Source organism: Oncorhynchus mykiss, chromosome 6, assembly GCF_013265735.2.
Source record: "Oncorhynchus mykiss isolate Arlee chromosome 6, USDA_OmykA_1.1, whole genome shotgun sequence".
Taxonomy (NCBI): domain Eukaryota; kingdom Metazoa; phylum Chordata; class Actinopteri; order Salmoniformes; family Salmonidae; genus Oncorhynchus; species Oncorhynchus mykiss.
Window position 1 is genome coordinate 78,753,673 of NC_048570.1, and position 21,758 is coordinate 78,775,430.

The window sequence follows — 21,758 nt, forward strand, 5'->3', positions numbered from 1 at the left end:
TCACTCCAGACCTGACTGCCCTCGACCAGCACAAAAACATCCTGTGGCGGACTGCACTAACATCGAACAGTCCCCGCGATATGCAACTGTTCAGGGAAGTCAGGAACCAATACACACAGTCAGTCAGGAAAGCTAAAGCCAACTTCTTCAGGCAGAAGTTTGCATCCTGTAGCTCCAACTCCAAAAAGTTCTGGGACACTGTGAAGTCCATGGAGAACAAGAGCACCTCCTCCCAGCTGCCCACTGCACTGAGGCTAGGTAACACGGTCACCACCGATAAATCCATGATTATCGAAAACTTCAACAAGCATTTCTCAACGGCTGGCCATGCCTTCCGCCTGGCTACTCCAACCTCGTCCAACAGCTCCCCCCCCCCCGCAGCTACTCGCCCAAGCCTCTCCAGGTTCTCCTTTACCCAAATCCAGATAGCAGATGTTCTGAAAGAGCTGCAAAACCTGGACCCGTACAAATCAGCTGGGCTTGACAATCTGGACCCTCTATTCCTGAAACTATCCGCCGCCATTGTCGCAACCCCTATTACCAGCCTGTTCAACCTCTCTTTCATATCGTCTGAGATCCCCAAGGATTGGAAAGCTGCCGCAGTCATCCCCCTCTTCAAAGGGGGCGACACCCTGGACCCAAACTGTTACAGACCAATATCCATCCTGCCCTGCCTATCTAAGGTCTTCGAAAGCCAAGTCAACAAACAGATCACTGACCATCTTGAATCCCACCGTACCTTCTCCGCTGTGCAATCTGGTTTCCGAGCCGGTCACGGGTGTACCTCAGCCACGCTCAAGGTACTAAACGATATCATAACCGCCATCGATAAAAGACAGTACTGTGCAGCCGTCTTCATAGACCTTGCCAAGGCTTTCGACTCTGTCAATCACCGTATTCTTATCGGCAGACTCAGTAGCCTCGGTTTTTCGGATGACTGCCTTGCCTGGTTCACCAATTACTTTGCAGACAGAGTTCAGTGTGTCAAATCGGAGGGCATGCTGTCCGGTCCTCTGGCAGTCTCTATGGGGGTGCCACAGGGTTCAATTCTCGGGCCGACTCTTTTCTCTGTATATATCAATGATGTTTCTCATGCTGCGGGCGATTCCCTGATCCACCTCTACGCAGACGACACCATTCTATATACTTCCGGCCCGTCCTTGGACACTGTGCTATCTAACCTCCAAACGAGCTTCAATGCCATACAGCACTCCTTCCGTGGCCTCCAACTGCTCTTAAACGCTAGTAAAACCAAATGCATGCTTTTCAACCGTTCGCTGCCTGCACCCGCACGCCTGACCAGCATCACCACCCTGGATGGTTCCGACCTTGAATATGTGGACAGCTAAAAGTACCTAGGTGTCTGGCTAGACTCTAAACTCTCCTTCCAGACCCATATCAAACATCTCCAATCGAAAATCAAATCAAGAGTCGGCTTTCTATTCCGCAACAAAGCCTCCTTCACTCACGCCGCCAAACTTACCCTAGTAAAACTGACTATCCTACCGATCCTCGACTTCGGCGATGTCATCTACAAAATTGCTTCCAACACTCTACTCAGCAAACTGGATGCAGTTTATCACAGTGCCATCCGTTTTGTCACTAAAGCACCTTATACCACCCACCACTGCGACTTGTATGCTCTAGTCGGCTGGCCCTCGCTACATATTCGTCGCCAGACCCACTGGCTCCAGGTCATCTACAAGTCCATGCTAGGTAAAGCTCCGCCTTATCTCAGTTCACTGGTTACGATGGCAACACCCATCCGTAGCACGCGCTCCAGCAGGTGTATCTCACTGATCATCCCTAAAGCCAACACCTCATTTGGCCGCCTTTCGTTCCAGTTCTCTGCTGCCTGTGATTGGAACGAATTGCAAAAATCGCTGAAGTTGGAGACTTTTATCTCCCTCACCAACTTCAAACATCTGCTATCTGAGCAGCTAACCGATCGCTGCAGCTGTACATAGTCTATTGGTAAATAGCCCACCCATTTTCACCTACCTCATCCCCATACTGTTTTTATTTATTTATTTTTCAGCTCTTTTGCACACCAATATCTCTATCTCTACCTTTACATAACCATCTGATCATTTATCACTCCAGTGTTAATCTGCATAATTGTAATTATTTGCCTACCTTCTCATGCCTTTTGCACACAATGTATATATAGACTCCCCTTTTTTCTACTGTGTTATTGACTTGTTAATTGTTTACTCCATGTGTAACTCTGTGTTGTCTGTTCACACTGCTATGCCTTATCTTGGCCAGGTCGCAGTTGCAAATGAGAACTTGTTCTCAACTAGCCTACCTGGTTAAATAAAGGTGAAATAAAAAAAATAAAAATAAATAAAAAAATCTGTGATATTTTTATGCTAGTGATATAACATGTAAACAAGTGCTGTTCTCAGTGAGTTTTTCACAGAATTGCCGTGCAAGTTGTGGATGTCAGTTTCATCATCTGTTGGGCTGCTGTTTGGTTAAGCTGTGATGACACTGTTCGACCACCCTGTCATCAGATTACAGATTACACAGATTACACATGCATACATGCCTCCTGCGCTGCTATTTGAAATGAAACTTAAAAAAATGTCCATTGCCGTGTCTCAGTCAGTTCCAGGTCCTGTCTTTTACATAGCAGGTTGATGTCTCAGTAAGTATTTTACATGGAAAGCTGATGCAGTGTGTCTCTGCTTATTATCAAACTGAATTATTCCACTCTTTTGCTGGCTCCCACCACCACCAACCACACTGTGGTGACGGACGTACATGAACTGGACTGGACACACACACTCACACACACACACACACACACACACACACACACACACACACACACACACACACACACACACACACACACACACACACACACACACACACACACACACACACACACACACACACACACACACACACACACACAGCAGCTGGCTCAGAGCCCTCAATCAAAAGCCATGGTAGGGACAAAAAGGGAGGCCCTCGGCTAGCCTCTGCCTGGCTGTACATTCTTAGAGGGGTGTGTATGCTGCTATGCTGCTGGGATCAAAGCACAACACAGACCACTACATAGACCAATAGACCACGAGGCCATGTCACATGACCCTGAAACAAATGGCCTATGACGTAATGGAAGGGATTTTCTACAAGATGTGTGGAAAGAGAGAATGACAGATTGTACAAGGGTCTCAGATTATGTCAAATGTAGTTGATATCCTCTTTGACCTCACAGAGGCTGCCTTGGATACACCTTTGGTATAGTTGACGTCTAAAGTAGCTTTCACACCCTGATCTGTTTTACCTGTCTTTGTGATTGTCTCCACCCCCCTCCAGGTGTCGCCCATCTTCCCATTATCCCCTGTGTATTTATACCGGTGTTCTCTGTTTGTCTGTTGCCAGTTTGTCTTGTTTGTCAAGTCAACCAGTGTTTTTGTGGCTCAGCGCCTGCTTTTTCCAGTCTCTCTTTTTCGTGCCCTCCTGGTTTTGACCCTTGCCTGTCCTGTCTCTGAGCCTGCCCGCCCGCCTGAGCCTGCCTGCTGACCTGTACCTTTGCCCCACCTCTGGATTATTGACCGCTGCCTGCCCTGACCCTGAGCCTGCCTGCTGTCCGGTACCATTGCTCCACCTCTGGTTATCTGACCCCTGCCTGCCTTGACATGTCTATTGCCTGCCCCTGTTGGATTATTAAACAATTGTTCATTTTACTTTGTCTGCATCTGGGTTTTACCTTCATACCTGATAGTAGCTTTTGTTACACCATATGTTTTGCCTACTGATTATGGAAATAGAAAATCACATTATTGTAATTATATTGAATTTACAGCTGATTTATGATCATTATCCCATTGCATAAATGAGGAAACCTGATACTCAGACGTTACGTTATTATTTGTGTTGACCTCATGATCTGGATCAGATGGTGGGTTTGAAAAGCATGTTTTGTATTGTGTAGCGTCATACCGGGCTATCTATAGCAGATCCTAATGTCCTGTAGCCTTGTTGGACAGATGTCTAGATGTCTGTGAATGATGTTGAGGAACACCAGAGGCACTGCCTTTACAAAAACATAATCCCATGGCAAAATAGTTATACAAGACAGACGAAATGTAGGTTCACTGGCTTCTGTTTCTGTTGATTAAACGGACATATTTTTATGAAAATTTTCTGGAGTTCATCCCATTTTTACCCTTTTATACAAGGCAATCTCTTGCTAATTCTGGACAGTACCTTCAAAATAAATGTTAATTTACACACTCTATAATGCTAATATCCAATTCTGAATGAGTGTAAAATGGTTATACAAGCCTTTCTTCAATCAATGCAAGACAGCATAGAGCCATGTGCTTGCCCAAAATAATGAGTAAACTGTGCTGCTATAAGTGAAGCCAAAAAGCAGCCAATGAAATCACATTATCACAAGGTGAGAAACGTGGCTTACTGGAGAGACGCTATCCGAAGCGGTGCAGCCAACAGGTTTCTCCACGCATCGCGCAGACAGGAAAAAACATCTTTCTGGTAAAAAGAGGGGCGGGGGCGTATGCCTTATGACTAACGTGACATGGTGCGATGAAAGAAACATACAGGAACTCAAATCCTTCTGTTCACCTGATTTAGAATTCCTCACAATCAAATGTAGACCGCATTATCTACCAAGAGAATTCTCTTCGATTATAATCACAGCCGTATATATCCCCCCCCAAGCAGACACATCGATGGCTCTGAACGAACTTTATTTAACTCTCTGCAAACTGGAAACAATTTATCCGGAGGCTGCATTCATTGTAGCTGGGGATTTTAACAAGGCTAATCTGAAAACAAGACTCCCCAAATTTTATCAGCATATCGATTGCGCAACCAGGGGAGGAAAGACCTTGGACCATTGTTACTCTAACTTCCGCGACGCATATAAGGCCCTGCCCCGCCCCCCTTTCGGAAAAGCTGACCACGACTCCATTTTGTTGATCCCTGCCTACAGACAGAAACTAAAACAAGAGGCTCACACGCTGAGGTCTGTCCAACGCTGGTCCGACCAAGCTGACTCCACACTCCAAGACTGCTTCCATCACGTGGACTGGGAGATGTTTCGTATTGCGTCAGATAACAACATTGACGAATACGCTGATTCGGTGTGCAAGTTCATTAGAACGTGCGTTGAAGATGTCGTTCCCATAGCAACGATTAAAACATTCCCTAACCAGAAACCGTGGATTGATGGCAGCATTCGTGTGAAACTGAAAGCGCGAACCACTGCTTTTAATCAGGGCAAGGTGTCTGGTAACATGACCGAATACAAACAGTGCAGCTATTCCCTCCGCAAGGCTATCAAACAAGCTAAGCGCCAGTACAGAGACAAAGTAGAATCTCAATTCAACGGCTCAGACACAAGAGGCATGTGGCAGGGTCTACAGTCAATCACGGACTACAGGAAGAAACCCAGCCCAGTCACGGACCAGGATGTCTTGCTCCCAGGCAGACTAAATAACTTTTTTGCCCGCTTTGAGGACAATACAGTGCCACTGACACGGCCTGCAACGAAAACATGCGGTCTCTCCTTCACTGCAGCCGAGGTGAGTAAGACATTTAAACGTGTTAACCCTCGCAAGGCTGCAGGCCCAGATGGCATCCCCAGCCGCGCCCTCAGAGCATGCGCAGACCAGCTGGCCGGTGTGTTTACGGACATATTCAATCAATCCCTATACCAGTCTGCTGTTCCCACATGCTTCAAGAGGGCCACCATTGTTCCTGTTCCCAAGAAAGCTAAGGTAACTGAGCTAAATGACTACCGCCCCGTAGCACTCACATCCGTCATCATGAAGTGCTTTGAGAGACTAGTCAAGGACCATATCACCTCCACCCTACCTGACACCCTAGACCCACTCCAATTTGCTTACCGCCCAAATAGGTCCACAGACGATGCAATCTCAACCACACTGCACACTGCCCTAACCCATCTGGACAAGAGGAATACCTATGTGAGAATGCTGTTCATCGACTACAGCTCGGCATTCAACACCATAGTACCCTCCAAGCTCGTCATCAAGCTCGAGACCCTGGGTCTCGACCCCGCCCTGTGCAACTGGGTACTGGACTTCCTGACGGGCCGCCCCCAGGTGGTGAGGGTAGGCAACAACATCTCCTCCCCGCTGATCCTCAACACTGGGGCCCCACAAGGTTGCGTTCTGAGCCCTCTCCTGTACTCCCTGTTCACCCACGACTGCGTGGCCACGCACGCCTCCAACTCAATCATCAAGTTTGCGGACGACACAACAGTGGTAGGCTTGATTACCAACAACGATGAGACGGCCTACAGGGAGGAGGTGAGGGCCCTCGGAGTGTGGTGTCAGGAAAACAACCTCACACTCAACGTCAACAAAACTAAGGAGATGATTGTGGACTTCAGGAAACAGCAGAGGGAACACCCCCCTATCCACATCGATGGAACAGTAGTGGAGAGGGTAGCAAGTTTTAAGTTCCTCGGCATACACATCACAGACAAACTGAATTGGTCCACTCACACAGACAGCATCGTGAAGAAGGCGCAGCAGCGCCTCTTCAACCTCAGGAGGCTGAAGAAATTCAGCTTGTCACCAAAAGCACTCACAAACTTCTACAGATGCACAATCGAGAGCATCCTGGCGGGCTGTATCACCGCCTGGTATGGCAACTGCACCGCCCTCAACCGTAAGGCTCTCCAGAGGGTAGTGAGGTCTGCACAACGCATCACCGGGGGCAAACTACCTGCCCTCCAGGACACCTACACCACCCGATGTCACAGGAAGGCCATAAAGATCATCAAGGACATCAACCACCCGAGCCACTGCCTGTTCACCCCGCTATCATCCAGAAGGCGAGGTCAGTACAGGTGCATCAAAGCTGGGACCGAGAGACTGAAAAACAGCTTCTATCTCAAGGCCATCAGACTGTTAAACAGCCACCACTAACACTGAGTGGCTGCTGCCAACACACTGACACTGACTCAACTCCAGCCACTTTAATAATGGGAATTGATGGGAAATGATGTAAATATATCACTAGCCACTTTAAACAATGCTACCTTATATAAATGTTACTTACCCTACATTATTCATCTCATATGCATACGTATATACTGTACTCTATATCATCGACGGTATCCTTATGTAATACATGTATCACTAGCCACTTTATACTATACTATGCCACTTTGTTTACATACTCATCTCATTTGTATATACTGTACCCGATACCATCTACTGTATCTTGCCTATGCTGCTCTGTACCATCACTCATTCATATATCCTTATGTACATATTCTTTATCCCCTTACACTGTGTACAAGACAGTAGTTTTGGAATTGTTAGTTAGATTACTTGTTATTACTGCATTGTCGGAACTAGAAGCACAAGCATTTCGCTACACTCGCATTAACATCTGCTAACCATGTGTATGTGACAAATAAATTTTTTTTTTTTTTTTTTTTGAGTGGCTGTTAAAGAGGAAGGAGGACTGCTTTATGTCACCTTGTTGGGATATAGTTCTGGTGTGGTAGTAGATAAGGGTCTGAGCCGCTGTAACTTCATCTTGATTCCACCATGGCCGGCGGGGTCATAATCCACTTCATTGACATCGTAAATAGTGACCTTTAACGCCTCATGGCCCTGAACTTTTCACCCAGCTTCCTCCCACTCTGTTACAAGGTCTTGTAGAACCAGGTAACTTGATTTACTCTACAGCTGTGATACAAGATATCATGTTGGTTCTGATATGAGACAACATGTTGATTTCTACAGTATTTAGAAATGGGAGAAGTTGTAATGCTTATCTGCCTGTCAGCTATACAGGATACGGGATAACTGATCCCCTAATTATGATCAAATGAATACATTTATCATCATGGTTTCCTATGTCATCTCTAGGCCTCAGCAGTTTCAACAGCAGCTAAACACAACCAGAGCCCCTTCAGATGTAGGCCTACTACAATATGCCTCAGTGCTAGACAGATGTGTAAAGTCACTCAAGTCAATATCTCATTGGATAAAAATACACTTCTCTGTACAGTTTAGCAATTTAATAATTTCAATTCAAACAGGTGCTCTTGTCTGCAAAGAGTACAAATACCCTGCTTACAGTAGGTGCCTGAGTTTACGCAGTACTGAACACTTCACTACTTCCCTCTAGTGGCCCCCTAGCAAACGAGCAGGAAGTAGACTGCGTGTGGCCACTACTATGAAACTTCTGTGTTATCACTCCTATAGACATCTTCACATGCACCCAGGTGGGCCAACAGTGTATTACTGTTTGGTGAAAGCAGAACATTAAACTCCACTGCCTTTTCAGACTGCTTTCATAAACATTGCGTGTGTGTGATTGCGATCACAAAGCTATGTAAGATATACAGTAGTGTGTCCAGCTTCAAATGGCTTCCACCGGGATACATATCGGCTAAGATTAAAATACAACATATCACATTTAGGGTATCGGAACTATGGAACATTGGAACATGGTGTTCCGTTTCGATTGGACTCATGAGGGTTAAGATCCAAGCTAATTGGAGCGGCTAGGTGTTGACATGGCGTCTTGTGCCAGAGTGATTGGCTGGATGTCCTGGGGTATGTCCTAAATAGTACTCTATTCGCTATGTAATGCACCACTTCTGACCTCTGGTCAAATGTAGTGCACTGCATATAGGCTATATTGGAGTGCTGTTTACCCCTCTCAGGTAGCATGATGTCAAGTCCTGTTCTCGCTCCTTACCCCCCAGCCAGCCGGTAGGGTTGTTTTGATGTTTGACAGCCTGGGGTCAGGTCACTGTGGAAACTGGGATTGGTTTGTAAGACTGTCCTGGGCTGCTGAATCTATGACATCATCTCTTGGTTATTCACACCCAGACAGTGTTGACTCCCAAGGCCAGAAGGAGAAATAGGAAGAAGACGTGACCCCGTGGAAGGACAGCTGAACAACACCCAGACACCCCTCCTCACTCAGGGTCACATTTATGCTTGTGACCACACCCATTCTGCAATGCCATGAACCAATCCACTGCTGCATGCCATCACAGACAGGTGTTACTAGCATGCTGTCATGTCCATGAATGATGATTGGTAAATGTGTTTACCTCCTGTTGTTAAAAAGTATTTGCCCACTCATGTAATGTTGAACACATATCAGGATTTTAACAGCACCATAGGCCTATCCCAGAAGTTAGCATTAGCAAAGACCTAGGATTAGCTTAACCTCTACACATTTTTTTATATATATATTTTTATACTTCAAGGGGTCTTAAAATTAAAAATCAAATAGTAAAATGATCCATGGTATGACCTTCTTAAAACAATTCCATATAGCTTAGTAAAATTGATAAGTTATATAATTGACAGCTTCCCGATACTCACAGGGCTGTTGTTTAGCCTATTATATTCATCTCCTACAGCTACATGTATTCCACATGTGTTGATAGCCTATTCTGTCTTAATCCCAATAATTAATCGATAAAAAAATTCTGCGATCCCATCCACCCCTCTATTTATTATAAGCGCACACTGAGATAACGGTTAAGCAGGTAGGGCAGGTACATACTGTTATGTCAACCATTTCCAGCGGCTTCTCCTAGTGGTCTAGTGGCCCACCTGCTCAAGACTACCAAGAGCAGACTGCACTAGAAATTACACACCACCTGAGGGAGCCAACAGCCTATTGCATAACCAGACAATCTTAATAGTAGGCCTAGTCTATGCAATAAATTATAGACTCCCCGGATGAGATCAATTATAGGCATATTAGGCTATAATAAGTTACATGATCATTGTTTTCCCTTACCTCAGTGGTTACTGTTGGCAATTATGGACATTGCATATTAACTAGGATATTTCAAAGGTTGAATCTAGAAAAATATGACTATTGCATTCTCTGTATTATGAAACAGTCTACGATTAACACCTCTCGCTCGCCAACCTCCTTTCCAGCGGCTCTCCTCGAGCGCGTCATGCACTCATTTGCATACGGTGCGATTTGAAATACAATGTAAACAGCTCTTGAAATGAGCAGCTCATCGAAACAGGTCGAGCAGTCCTTGCTGGCTATTCGTATCATTGGTGGTGTAGGCTGACTGGCATTATTTCAGCTGATGGGCATGGCCCTGCATTCTGATGGAAACGTGGGAGATTCGAAATGACTATTCGTCACATTGCTCCCGCGGAGAACCAACCTGTGGTTACACACAGAAATGTAGCCAACTTCCTCGGCTTTGACTGTCGCGCAGACACGTCATTCAGAGACTAGTCCTTGGCCCGCCCAGCAGCATTTGACTGAAGAGAGCAATGAAGAGTGTCGAGGTATAATAACAGTTTAACTGGACCTCAGCAGCAGGCTAACATTTTATCACATTGAGTGATACAGTATACGTTCTTTGGTTGCCCAGCCGTTGAGCATTCAGTGCGATATCACATCTGGGCTACCGGAAATACGATGCTCAACCACCGCTGTAGGTTGACATTGCTGCTATCCAGGTGTTGGACCAAAGAGGAGGGACGTTGTTGATGTGACATTACATCTATGCTGTGTGCAGTTTTTGTGGTCCCATTCACAGACACAGAGCAAGAAGATGCTGAGCCGTTTCATGAGTGGCAGCATCAGGAATCTGGAACGAGAATACAACTGTACCGTGAGGCTGCTGGATGACTCGGAGTACACCTGCACGATCCAGGTCAGTTCCTGTTTAGCAAGCAGGGAACCTATTATATTGATGCCGTTGCTGTCACCGTTGGTTGCCCCACTGTGGGTCATGTCTCTTTCGTCTGAGTATCTGCTACTTGTGCGCATCACATGACAGCTTGATGAAAATAGGGAAAACCGTAATCTGCATTGCGTATTCAATGTGTAACGATCTAATGTATTATTTGTATTATCGGGTATTTGATCTCATTCTGCTGGCTGGATTTTGGAAGCATGGCTTCAGTGCACTGCAACTGTCCTGAATCGTTCATCATACAATATTGATCATCTATGGATCATCTATTGATCTATGACACTTTTCATATTTTCTATGTTTGTCTAGGTTTTAGACTGGCCTTGGCCTAGGTAAAGAGTGATAATCAGCATCAATAACCGTTTGTGAGTGTCTCCTAACCTGGACGCTTAGAGATGTGACAGTTCTCCTCACCATCATATTAGTAATGACAATATGTAGAGACCTTCACCATCCACACCATTTCTGGGATCTGACAACAAAGGAAAACTATAGCCTATTTTCCAATGTGACTGAAACACTGAATTGAAAGGAAATGGTAGGATTTAACACCAACCATGTAAAGTCTGTAAACAAATGCTGATACCGTTTCAGAGAATCTACAGTATAAGAAGAGGTCAGTCAATCAATCAGCCATCTGCAATCAATCTGCAATCAATCAACATGACAATTTTTTGCGTTCTTTGTATCAGAACATCTGACTTTCTGAGTATTGTAATGACCCTGGCCTTCCTTTTGCTGATCCATGCCTGATCAGGCCCTTGCATCTGCTCTAAGAGAGAGACAAAGTATTGAAACATAAGACATCTCCAGGACACACATTTTAAGGCTTGTCACAAGTCACATTTGAATCACTCTCAGACCGTTTTTGCTGATCTGCAATTCTCTCACAGAGAGAGGGAAGGGGAGGTAGATGGATAGATGGATAGATAGACAGACAGACAGGTGCATTGGAAGAGAACATGTGAGAGAGTGTATGGGAGAAAGAGAGCTTCAGCTCTTTATATACTGCATTTGGGCATTATTAGTCTGTGTACCTCAACGCTTTAGGGCTGCACTGCTCACAGCCGTACTCAGCTTATAATGTGCTCTCTGGTTCTATTCTGAATGCATCTCTGGATCTTCTGCTCTCTATTGTTACAGGGTGGTTTGCAACAGGACATATTCAAACCCTTTATGATACTGATTACAGTCGAATGGCCAAAGTGCCATCTAGTGGCCTCATGGGTGGAATGTTATTAATATTTGTCATAATTTCATTAATCAACATTGTTTAAAAAAATGCTGAAAATCCTGTTTTATATGTCAAACGGTTTTGTTATAGTTCTTCTGTGATGTATATAATGTGTAACATTGGGATGCAAACTCAAAATGATCTGAAATGATACAGGTATCTTATTTTTTGTAAGCCTATAACCATGTGTGTTTCAAAGTAGATTTGTTTTAGACTACCAAGAAACACTCTGTGTGACCCTGATTTAGCCCACTGGAGTAATTAAATAAACGTTTTAAAAAAGGAGGGAACTCAAGATTTTGAGATGCACTGACTTTGTGGCAGGATGAGCATTTTAACTTCTGATGGTGTTTGGTCTTGCTCACCCTGAAGGAAACTGGAATCACTCCTAGCCAAGTCTTGAAGTGTACTGTATTTTCCCCAAAGCTCTTCTAGTCTTGGTATTCCTTACTTTTACCCTCTTCAATTCACCTGGAATTCATACAAGTTTAAAACAGAAACAAGTACATTTATTAATGACTTTAGACAGGAGCTTGAATTAAATATGTCTCTGTCTTTCATAGAACGTTATTGATCCAGAGAAGTCCTCTCCTCCTCATCAGTATGGGTGACTGAGGCACTGGCACAGAGTCAGTGGTGGTGTCCCAAATGTCACCCTATGTAGTGCACTATATTGGACCAGGGTGCATAGGAGTCTGGTCAAAAGTAGCGTGCCATTTGGGACATCCACAGTCTACAGGCCTCAATCAAGATGCTGCATTCTGTGGTGCACTAATGAAATCACCACCGTTCCCTGGAAGTCTAATGCAGGACTTGGATGGAGTTCTGATTTTGTCTTGTAAATGCATTATTGAAATAGACTTCCGCTGCTTTCGTCTAAGTGGGCGTTGTTAAGTTATGTTGTTGACTGCCTGGCGTGTTGCCTGGTAATGTTGGGGTTTGTTAAACTTTTACTGCAGTGGGCTAAATCAGGCTCACACGGAGTGATTCTTGGTAAGTCTTAAACACTTCTACTTTAAAACAAAAGTATACACTTCACACATTATGGAAACTGTGGGCTTAAAAAAACAAGACACCTGTACCATGTCAGATATAGAGTTGAAATGTATTACATTTTGAATTTGCATCCCAATATTACACTTTATATACATTACATTACAGAAGATTGAAATATAACAAAACAGTTTGACATAGAAACACTGGATTTCAGTCAGGTTTATAAAAATAATCTTTAAATCTGATTAAATTAGGAAAAATATGAATAACATTTCACCCATGAGGCCAAAGAGGGTGCTTTTGGTCATAGACTGCAGGAAAGAGCTTGGCAGCTTTGTTTTTGTTTTTGGAGCCTACATTCAGATAGAAAAGCCTATTGTAGATGTCAAGTTCGCATTTCTTTCTTCTTATGCCTATACCCCTGCACTGCAAAAATGCTTCACAAATAATCTATAAGCGTATATCATGCTTTATTTATTTATTTATTTTGTTAATTTCACCTTTATTTAACCAGGTGGGCAAGTTGAGAACAAGTTATCATTTACAATTGCGACCTGGCCAAGATAAAGCAAAGCAGTTCGACACATACAACGACACAGAATTACACATGGAGTAAAACAAACATACAGTCAATAATACAGTATAAACAAGTCTATATACGATGTGAGCAAACGAGGTGAGTTAAGGGAGGTAAAGGCAAAAAAAGGCCATGGTGGCAAAGTAAATACAATATAGCAAGTAAAACACTGGAATGGTAGATTTGCAGTGGAAGAATGTGCAAAGTAGAAATAAAAATAATGGGGTGCAAAGGAGCAAAATAAACAAATAAATAAAATAAATACAGTAGGGAAAGAGGTAGTTGTTTGGGCTAAATTATAGATGGGCTATGTACAGGTGCAGTAATCTGTGAGTTGCTCTGACAGTTGGTGCTTAAAGCTAGTGAGAGAGATGTGTTTCCACTTTCAGAGATTCTTGTAGTTCATTCCAGTCATTGGCAGCAGAGAACTGGAAGGAGAGGCGGCCAAAGAAAGAATTGGTTTTGGGGGTGATCAGAGAGATATACCTGCTGGAGCGCGTGCTACAGGTGGGTGATGCTATGGTGACCAGCGAGCTGAGATAAGGGGGGACTTTACCTAGCAGGGTCTTGTAGATCACATGGAGCCAGTGGGTTTGGCGATGAGTATGAAGCGAGGGCCAGCCAACGAGAGCGTACAGGTCGCAATGGTGGGTAGTATATGGGGATGAGTATGAAGCGAGGGCCAGCCAACGAGAGCGTACAGGTCGCAATGGTGGGTAGTATATGGGGCTTTGGTGACAAAACGGATTGCACTGTGATAGACTGCATCCAATTTGTTGAGTAGGGTATTGGAGGCTATTTTGTAAATGACATCGCCAAAGTCGAGGATTGGTAGGATGGTCAGTTTTACAAGGGTATGTTTGGCAGCATGAGTGAAGGATGCTTTGTTGCGAAATAAGAAGCCAATTCTAGATTTAATTTTGGATTGGAGATGTTTGATGTGGGTCTGGAAGGAGAGTTTACAGTCTAACCAGACACCTAGGTATTTATAGTTGTCCACGTATTCTAAGTCAGAGCCGTCCAGAGTAGTGATGTTGGACAGGCGGGCAGGTGCAGGCAGCGATCGGTTGAAGAGCATACATTTAGTTTTACTTGTATTTAAGAGCAATTGGAGGCCACGGAAGGAGAGTTGTATGGCATTGAAGCTTGCCTGGAGGGTTGTTAACACAGTGTCCAAAGAAGGGCCAGAAGTATACAGAATGGTGTCGTCTGCGTAGAGGTGGATCAGAGACTCACCAGCAGCAAGAGCGACATCATTGATGTATACAGAGAAGAGAGTCGGTCCAAGAATTGAACGCTGTGGCACCCCCATAGAGACTGCCAGAGGTCCGGACAGCAGACCCTCTGATTTGACACACTGAACTCTATCAGAGAAGTAGTTGGTGAACCAGGCGAGGCAATCATTTGAGAAACCAAGGCTGTCGAGTCTGCCGATGAGGATGTGGTGATTGACAGAGTCGAAAGCCTTGGCCAGATCAATGAATACGGCTGCACAGTAATGTTTCTTATCGATGGTGGTTAAGATATCGTTTAGGACCTTGAGCGTGGCTGAGGTGCACCCATGACCAGCTCTGAAACCAGATTGCAGAGAAGGTATGGTGAGATTCGAAATGGTCGGTAATCTGTTTGTTGACTTAGCTTTCGAAGACCTCAGAAAGGCAGGGTAGGATAGATATAGGTCTGTAGCAGTTTGGGTCAAGAGTGTCCCCCCCTTTGAAGAGGGGGATGACCGCAGCTGCTTTCCAATCTTTGGGAATCTCAAGACGACACGAAAGAGAGGTTTAACAGGCTAGTAATAGGGGTGGCAACAATTTCGGCAGATCATTTTTAGAAAGAAAAGGTCCAGATTGTTTAGCCCGGCTGATTTGTAGGGGTCCAGATTTTGCAGCTCTTTCAGAACATCAGCTGACTGGATTTGGGTGAAGGAGAAATGGGGAAGGCTTGGGCGAGTTGCTGTGGGGGGGTGCAGTGCTGTTGACCGGGATAGGGGTAGCCAGGTGGAAAGCATGGCCAGCCGTAGAAAAATGCTTCTTGAAATTCTCAATTATAGTGGATTTATCAGTGGTGACAGTGATTCCTATCTTCAGTGCAGTGGGCAGCTGGGAGGAGGTGCGCTTATTCTCCATGGACTTTACAGTGTCCCAGAACTTTTTTGAGTTAGTGTTGCAGGAAGCACATTTCTGCTTGAAAAAGCTAGCCTTGGCTTTTCTAACTGCCTGTGTATAATGGTTTCTAGCTTCCCTGAACAGTTGTATATCACGGGGGCTGTTCGATGCTAATGCAGAATGCCATAGGATGTTTTTGTGTTGGTTAAGGGCAGTCAGGTCTGGGGAGAACCAAGGGCTATATCTGTTCCTGGTTCTACATTTCTTGAATGGGGCATGCTTATTTAAGATGGTGAGGAAGGCATTTTTAAAGAATAACCAGGCATCCTCTACTGACGGGATGAGATCAATATCCTTCCAGGATACCCCGGCCAGGTCGATTAGAAAGGCCTGCTCGCTGAAGTGTTTCAGGGAGTGTTTGACAGTGATGAGTGGAGGTCGTTTGACCGCTGACCCATTACGGATGCAGGCAATGAGGCAGTGATCGCTGAGATCTTGGTTGAAGACAGCAGAGGTGTATTTAGAGGGCAAGTTGGTTAGGATGATATCTATGAGGGTGCCCGTGTTTAAGGCTTTGTGGAGGTACCTGGTAGGTTCATTGATAATTTGTGTGAGATTCAGGGCATCAAGCTTAGATTGTAGGATGGCTGGGGTGTTAAGCATGTTCCAGTCTAGGTCACCTAGCAGCACGAGCTCTGAAGATAGATGTGGGGCAATCAGTTCACATATGGTGTCCAGAGCAGAGCTGAGGGCAGAGGGTAGTCTATAGCAGGCGGCAATGGTGAGATAATTGTTTTTAGAGAGGTGGATTTTTAAAAGTAGAAGTTCAAATTGTTTGGGTACAGACCTGGATAGTAGGACAGAACTCTGCAGGCTATATTTGCAGTAGATTGCAGCACCGCCCCCTTTGGCAGTTCTATCTTGTCTGAAAATGTTGTAGTTTGGGATGAAAATTTCAGAATTTTTGGTGGTCTTTCTAAGCCAGGATTCAGACACAGCTAGAACATCCGGGTTGGCAGAGTGTGCTAAAGCAGTGAATAAAACAAACTTAGGGAGGAGGCTTCTAATGTTAACATGCATGAAACCAAGGCTATTACGGTTACAGAAGCCATCAAAAGAGAGCGCCTGGGGAATAGGAGTGGAGCTAGGCACTGCAGGGCCTGGATTCATCTCTACATCGCCAGAGGAACAGAGGAGGAGTAGGATAAGGGTACGGCTAAAAGCAATAAGAATTGGTCGTCTAGAACGTCTGGAACAGAGAGTAAAAGGAGGTTTCTGGGGGCGATAAAATAGCTTCAAGGTATAATGTACAGACAAAGGTATGGTAGGATGTGAATACAGTGGAGGTAAACCTAGGTATTGAGTGATGATGAGAGAGATATTGTCTCTAGAAACATCATTGAAACCAGGAGATGTCATCGCATGTGTGGGTGGTGGAACTAATAGGTTGGATAAGGTATAGTGAGCAGGACTAGAGGCTCTACAGTGAAATAAGCCAATAAACACTAACCAGAACAGCAATGGACAAGGCATATTGACATTAAGGAGAGGCATGCTTAGTCGAGTGATCAAAAGGGTCCAGTGAGTAGTGAGGTTGGTTGGGGTCACGGCGATTCAGACAGCTAGCAAGGCCATCGGTAGCAAGCTAGCATAGGATGGAGGTCTGTTTTTAGCCACCTCGTGCGTTTCCGTCAGTAGGATTAGTGGGGTAGAGGAGATCAATCCAATTCGCAAAAAAAAACAATAGATATAGTTATAGAGGCCCAAGAAAAAAAAAAGAAAAAATTCAGATATTCAGATAGCAGCCGATAAGACAGCTAACGATTAGCGGACCACAGATGGGCGTTCAAGTAACGTCGCGACGGAGGAGCCAGCCGGATAACTCCCTCGGGCAGATAACGTCGGTAGTCCAGTTGTGAAGGCCCGGTGGGGCTCCGCGTTGGCAGTAAAACGGGTCCGGATAGGTGATTGTAGCCCAGGAGTGACTGATGGAACTCTTCAGCTGGCTAGCTCCGGAATAATTGATGTTTGCTCCGGAATCGACGTAAGCCGATAGTCACACGGATAGCAGCTAGCTAGCTGCGAGATCCAGGTATAAATATCCAGAGTTAGCGGTTGAAATCCGGGGACATGGAGAGAAAAATAGGTCCGGTATGTTCCGGTCCGAGCCGCGCCATACAAAACTGGCAATAGATTTTCGAGCTAAAGGATAGCTGATGACCACAAACCGTGGTTAGCTGAATACTAACGATTAGCCAGTAAAGAAGCTAACTAGCTTCTGATTAGCTTCTGGTTAGCTTAAGGCTAGCTTCTGGATTAGCTTCTGGCTAGCTTCTGGCTAGCTTCTGTCTAGCTTCTGGCTAGCTTCTGGTTAGCTTCTATGGAGGATTACAGATTTGAGGTAAATAATACTTTATTTTTAAAAATATAAATTGGTGAGGCGGGTTGCAGGAGAGTGTTTTGAAGATGAATTTATGGAGAAAAAAAAAATATATATAAAAAGGTATGCGAAGAAAGTTGTAAATATATATATATAAATATATATATACAGTGCCTTGCGAAAGTATTCGGCCCCCTTGAACTTTGCGACCTTTTGCCACATTTCAGGCTTCAAACATAAAGATATAAAACTGTATTTTTTTGTGAAGAATCAACAACAAGTGGGACACAATCATGAAGTGGAACGATATTTATTGGATATTTAAAACTTTTTTAACAAATCAAAAACTGAAAAATTGGGCGTGCAATTATTCAGCCCTTTAACTTTCAGTGCAGCAAACTCTCTCCAGAAGTTCAGTGAGGATCTCTGAATGATCCAATGTTGACCTAAATGACTAATGATGATAAATACAATCCACCTGTGTGTAATCAAGTCTCCGTATAAATGCACCTGCACTGTGATAGTCTCAGAGGTCCGTTAAAAGCGCAGAGAGCATCATGAAGAACAAGGAACACACCAGGCAGGTCCGAGATACTGTTGTGAAGAAGTTTAAAGACGGATTTGGATACAAAAAGATTTCCCAAGCTTTAAACATCCCAAGGAGCACTGTGCAAGCGATAATATTGAAATGGAAGGAGAATCAGACCACTGCAAATCTACCAAGACCTGGCCGTCCCTCTAAACTTTTAGCTCATACAAGGAGAAGACTGATCAGAGATGCAGCCAAGAGGCCCATGATCACTCTGGATGAACTGCAGAGATCTACAGCTGAGGTGGGAGACTCTGTCCATAGGACAACAATCAGTCGTATATTGCACAAATCTGGCCTTTATGGAAGAGTGGCAAGAAGAAAGCCATTTCTTAAAGATATTCATAAAAAGTGTTGTTTAAAGTTTGCCACAAGCCACCTGGGAGACACACCAAACATGTGGAAGAAGGTGCTCTGGTCAGATGAAACCAAAATTGAACATTTTGGCAACAATGCAAAACGTTATGTTTGGCGTAAAAGCAACACAGCTGAACACACCATCCCCACTGTCAAACATGGTGGTGGCAGCATCATGGTTTGGGCCTGCTTTTCTTCAGCAGGGACAGGGAAGATGGTTAAAATTGATGGGAAGATGGATGGAGCCAAATACAGGACCATTCTGGAAGAAAACCTGATGGAGTCTGCAAAAGACCTGAGACTGGGACGGAGATTTGTCTTCCAACAAGACAATGATCCAAAACATAAAGCAAAATCTACAATGGAATGATTCAAAAATAAACATATCCAGGTGTTAGAATGGCCAAGTCAAAGTTCAGACCTGAATCCAATCGAGAATCTGTGGAAAGAACTGAGAACTGCTGTTCACAAATGCTCTCCATCCAACCTCACTGAACTAGAGCTGTTTTGCAAGGAGGAATGGGAAAAAATGTCAGTCTCTCGATGTGCAAAACTGATAGAGACATACCCCAAGTGACTTACAGCTGTAATCGCAGCAAAAGGTGGCGCTACAAAGTATTAACTTAAGAGGGCTGAATAATTTTGCACGCCCAATTTTTCAGTTTTTGATTTGTTAAAAAAGTTTGAAATATCCAATAAATGTCGTTCCACTTCATGATTGTGTCCCACTTGTTGTTGATTCTTCACAAAAAAATACAGTTTTATATCTTTATGTTTGAAGCCTGAAATGTGGCAAAAGGTCGCAAAGTTCAAGGGGGCCAAATACTTTCGCAAGGCACTGTATATACATATACGGGACACGACAAGACGCGGACAAAATACGTCTGACTGCTATGCCATCTTGGAGCTTTATAAAGGGTGACATAACCATTCCCACTGTATGGTCAATTGCCAAATGTGACACAATGCACTATGTATGTTTATCCACCATTTATAGAGTATGTCATACACTTATAGATTCTTTGTGAAGCATTTATGTTGTGCTTATGAAGTATGCTATATAAAGCCTTTATTAATTGTACTTTGGTTAAAGTTGGACTGTCATATGTGCATTTGTTACTGTACATGAACATGTTATTACCAAAAGGACTTCTTAAAACTGCATGTGGGTTAATCCCCAATCATTCCCAGTCAAAATAATCTCTCCTAGATGCAATACCAAATAAATCCTGAAACTGAAATTCCACCTAGAGTGAACATTACAGGAGAGAGAGAGGGTTCCAAGTGGGATCATTTCACCCCATGATAATCCTGAGACTGGGATTGCTGTTCCCCTATTTATATGTATTTCTAACTGCTGGCTCAGGCTTAATAGAACCTAGAATAGCAGGACGATGTGATTTAGACAGCCACAGCTCTGCTTATAAGTCCCTCTAGCTACAGGGCTACTCTACGCCACCAGGCCTGAGTTCAAATAGTATTTGTTGTCTTTCAAATACTTCAGCTGTGCTTAGTTGAATATGCCTGCTGCAGTAGAACTAATCATACAATAAAGGCAAACAGACTCAAGCAAACGCTCACAAATACTATTTGAACCAGTCCTGACGCCACAGAGCTGAATCTACACAACGCATGTCACTTTGATTCGAAGGCACCCTGCAACAACATGGTTAATCCAGAATGTAGAGGAATAGTGAGTCCTCCAAGGCTTTGGTGCTCTCTCAGATTAGGATGATTTGCGGTCACGACAGTAATAACCATGATTCTAAGATGTCACATACTTTTGATCAGGGCTCTATGGGGCAATGGTCAAAAGCAGTGCACTTCATAGGGAATAGGGTGCCATTTAGGATGCAGACACTGACTGCTTTAGCTTGTCCCTTTGATTGCTGCTCTTCCAGCAATGTTTAAAAAATCTCTGATGCCAAATTTCAGAATTTAAACATTTGCATCCTAGTCACTGACAGCTTGAAATGGTGGTGATTTTTACTTCTACGACGTGGACAGACCGGTAGGATTGTCGAGCGTCTGCCGGCGAGACTACTTACCACCTCTGAACAGAGTGGTGGATGTAATTTGCAAACCAAGTACAAAGCGATTCTACATGTAGAAACGGGTGAAAATGATGGTCATTATGGTCAGTCGCCAACAGTGGGTGGTCCCTATATCTCACCGCTCTGACAGCAAGCGAACGGTGGAGGAGCAGCCCTGTACTGTGCACACCGACAATTGGTCTGGTGAGTTTTCTCCTTTACTTTTACTAACTACTCACCATGACAACTGATAAACCCAACATGCATCTCTCTAATACTTGGTTAAGCTGCATGCATGTGAGCTGCTGTGTCCTAACCCATTCCTGGAGGCAGTGCTGTACAGCTGTTAAGATACGGTATACTCCATAGCCGTTTGGAAGAACAAAACAACTCTGGTTGAGTGCCAACTTCAGGCAGGCGTTGCATGACACCTTACACCTCCATATTTAGCCAGCAGCACCAGAAGTGGACCTTTAACCACACCAGTCCCAGGGGACCTGTAGAGTGTCGGATAAGAAGCACAGAAATGTTTTGATATGGTATTTACGTCCATGGTACTATTGCAGTTACACACTAATAGCCTATGAATAGTTTGTTTATTTGGGTCGTTAATTAGTTACTAGTTGTTTTGAATTATACTAAGTCATTACCAGACAATACACATTAATACCATGTCATGTCCTATTAAATATCAGGAACATACCAGAGCACACATTACTGGTTATAAAGTAGAATGCTCAGCCTTACTGGAACATAAGCACAGTTCT

The 21,758-nt window shown here is 44.2% G+C and overlaps 1 protein-coding gene across 1 annotated transcript in view; it reads left to right on the forward strand.

The window, feature by feature from the left end:
* The first annotated feature begins 9,934 nt into the window (after window positions 1-9,934).
* LOC110506124 (FERM domain-containing protein 5) overlaps window positions 9,935-21,758 on the forward strand; it is a 145,731-nt gene continuing 133,907 nt past the window's right edge. Inside the window, exon 1 of the mRNA XM_036981014.1 lies at window positions 9,935-10,678. Within this exon, the coding sequence (XP_036836909.1) occupies window positions 10,577-10,678 (102 nt within the window). The 5' untranslated portion in view covers window positions 9,935-10,576. The remainder of the gene's footprint in view (window positions 10,679-21,758) is intronic.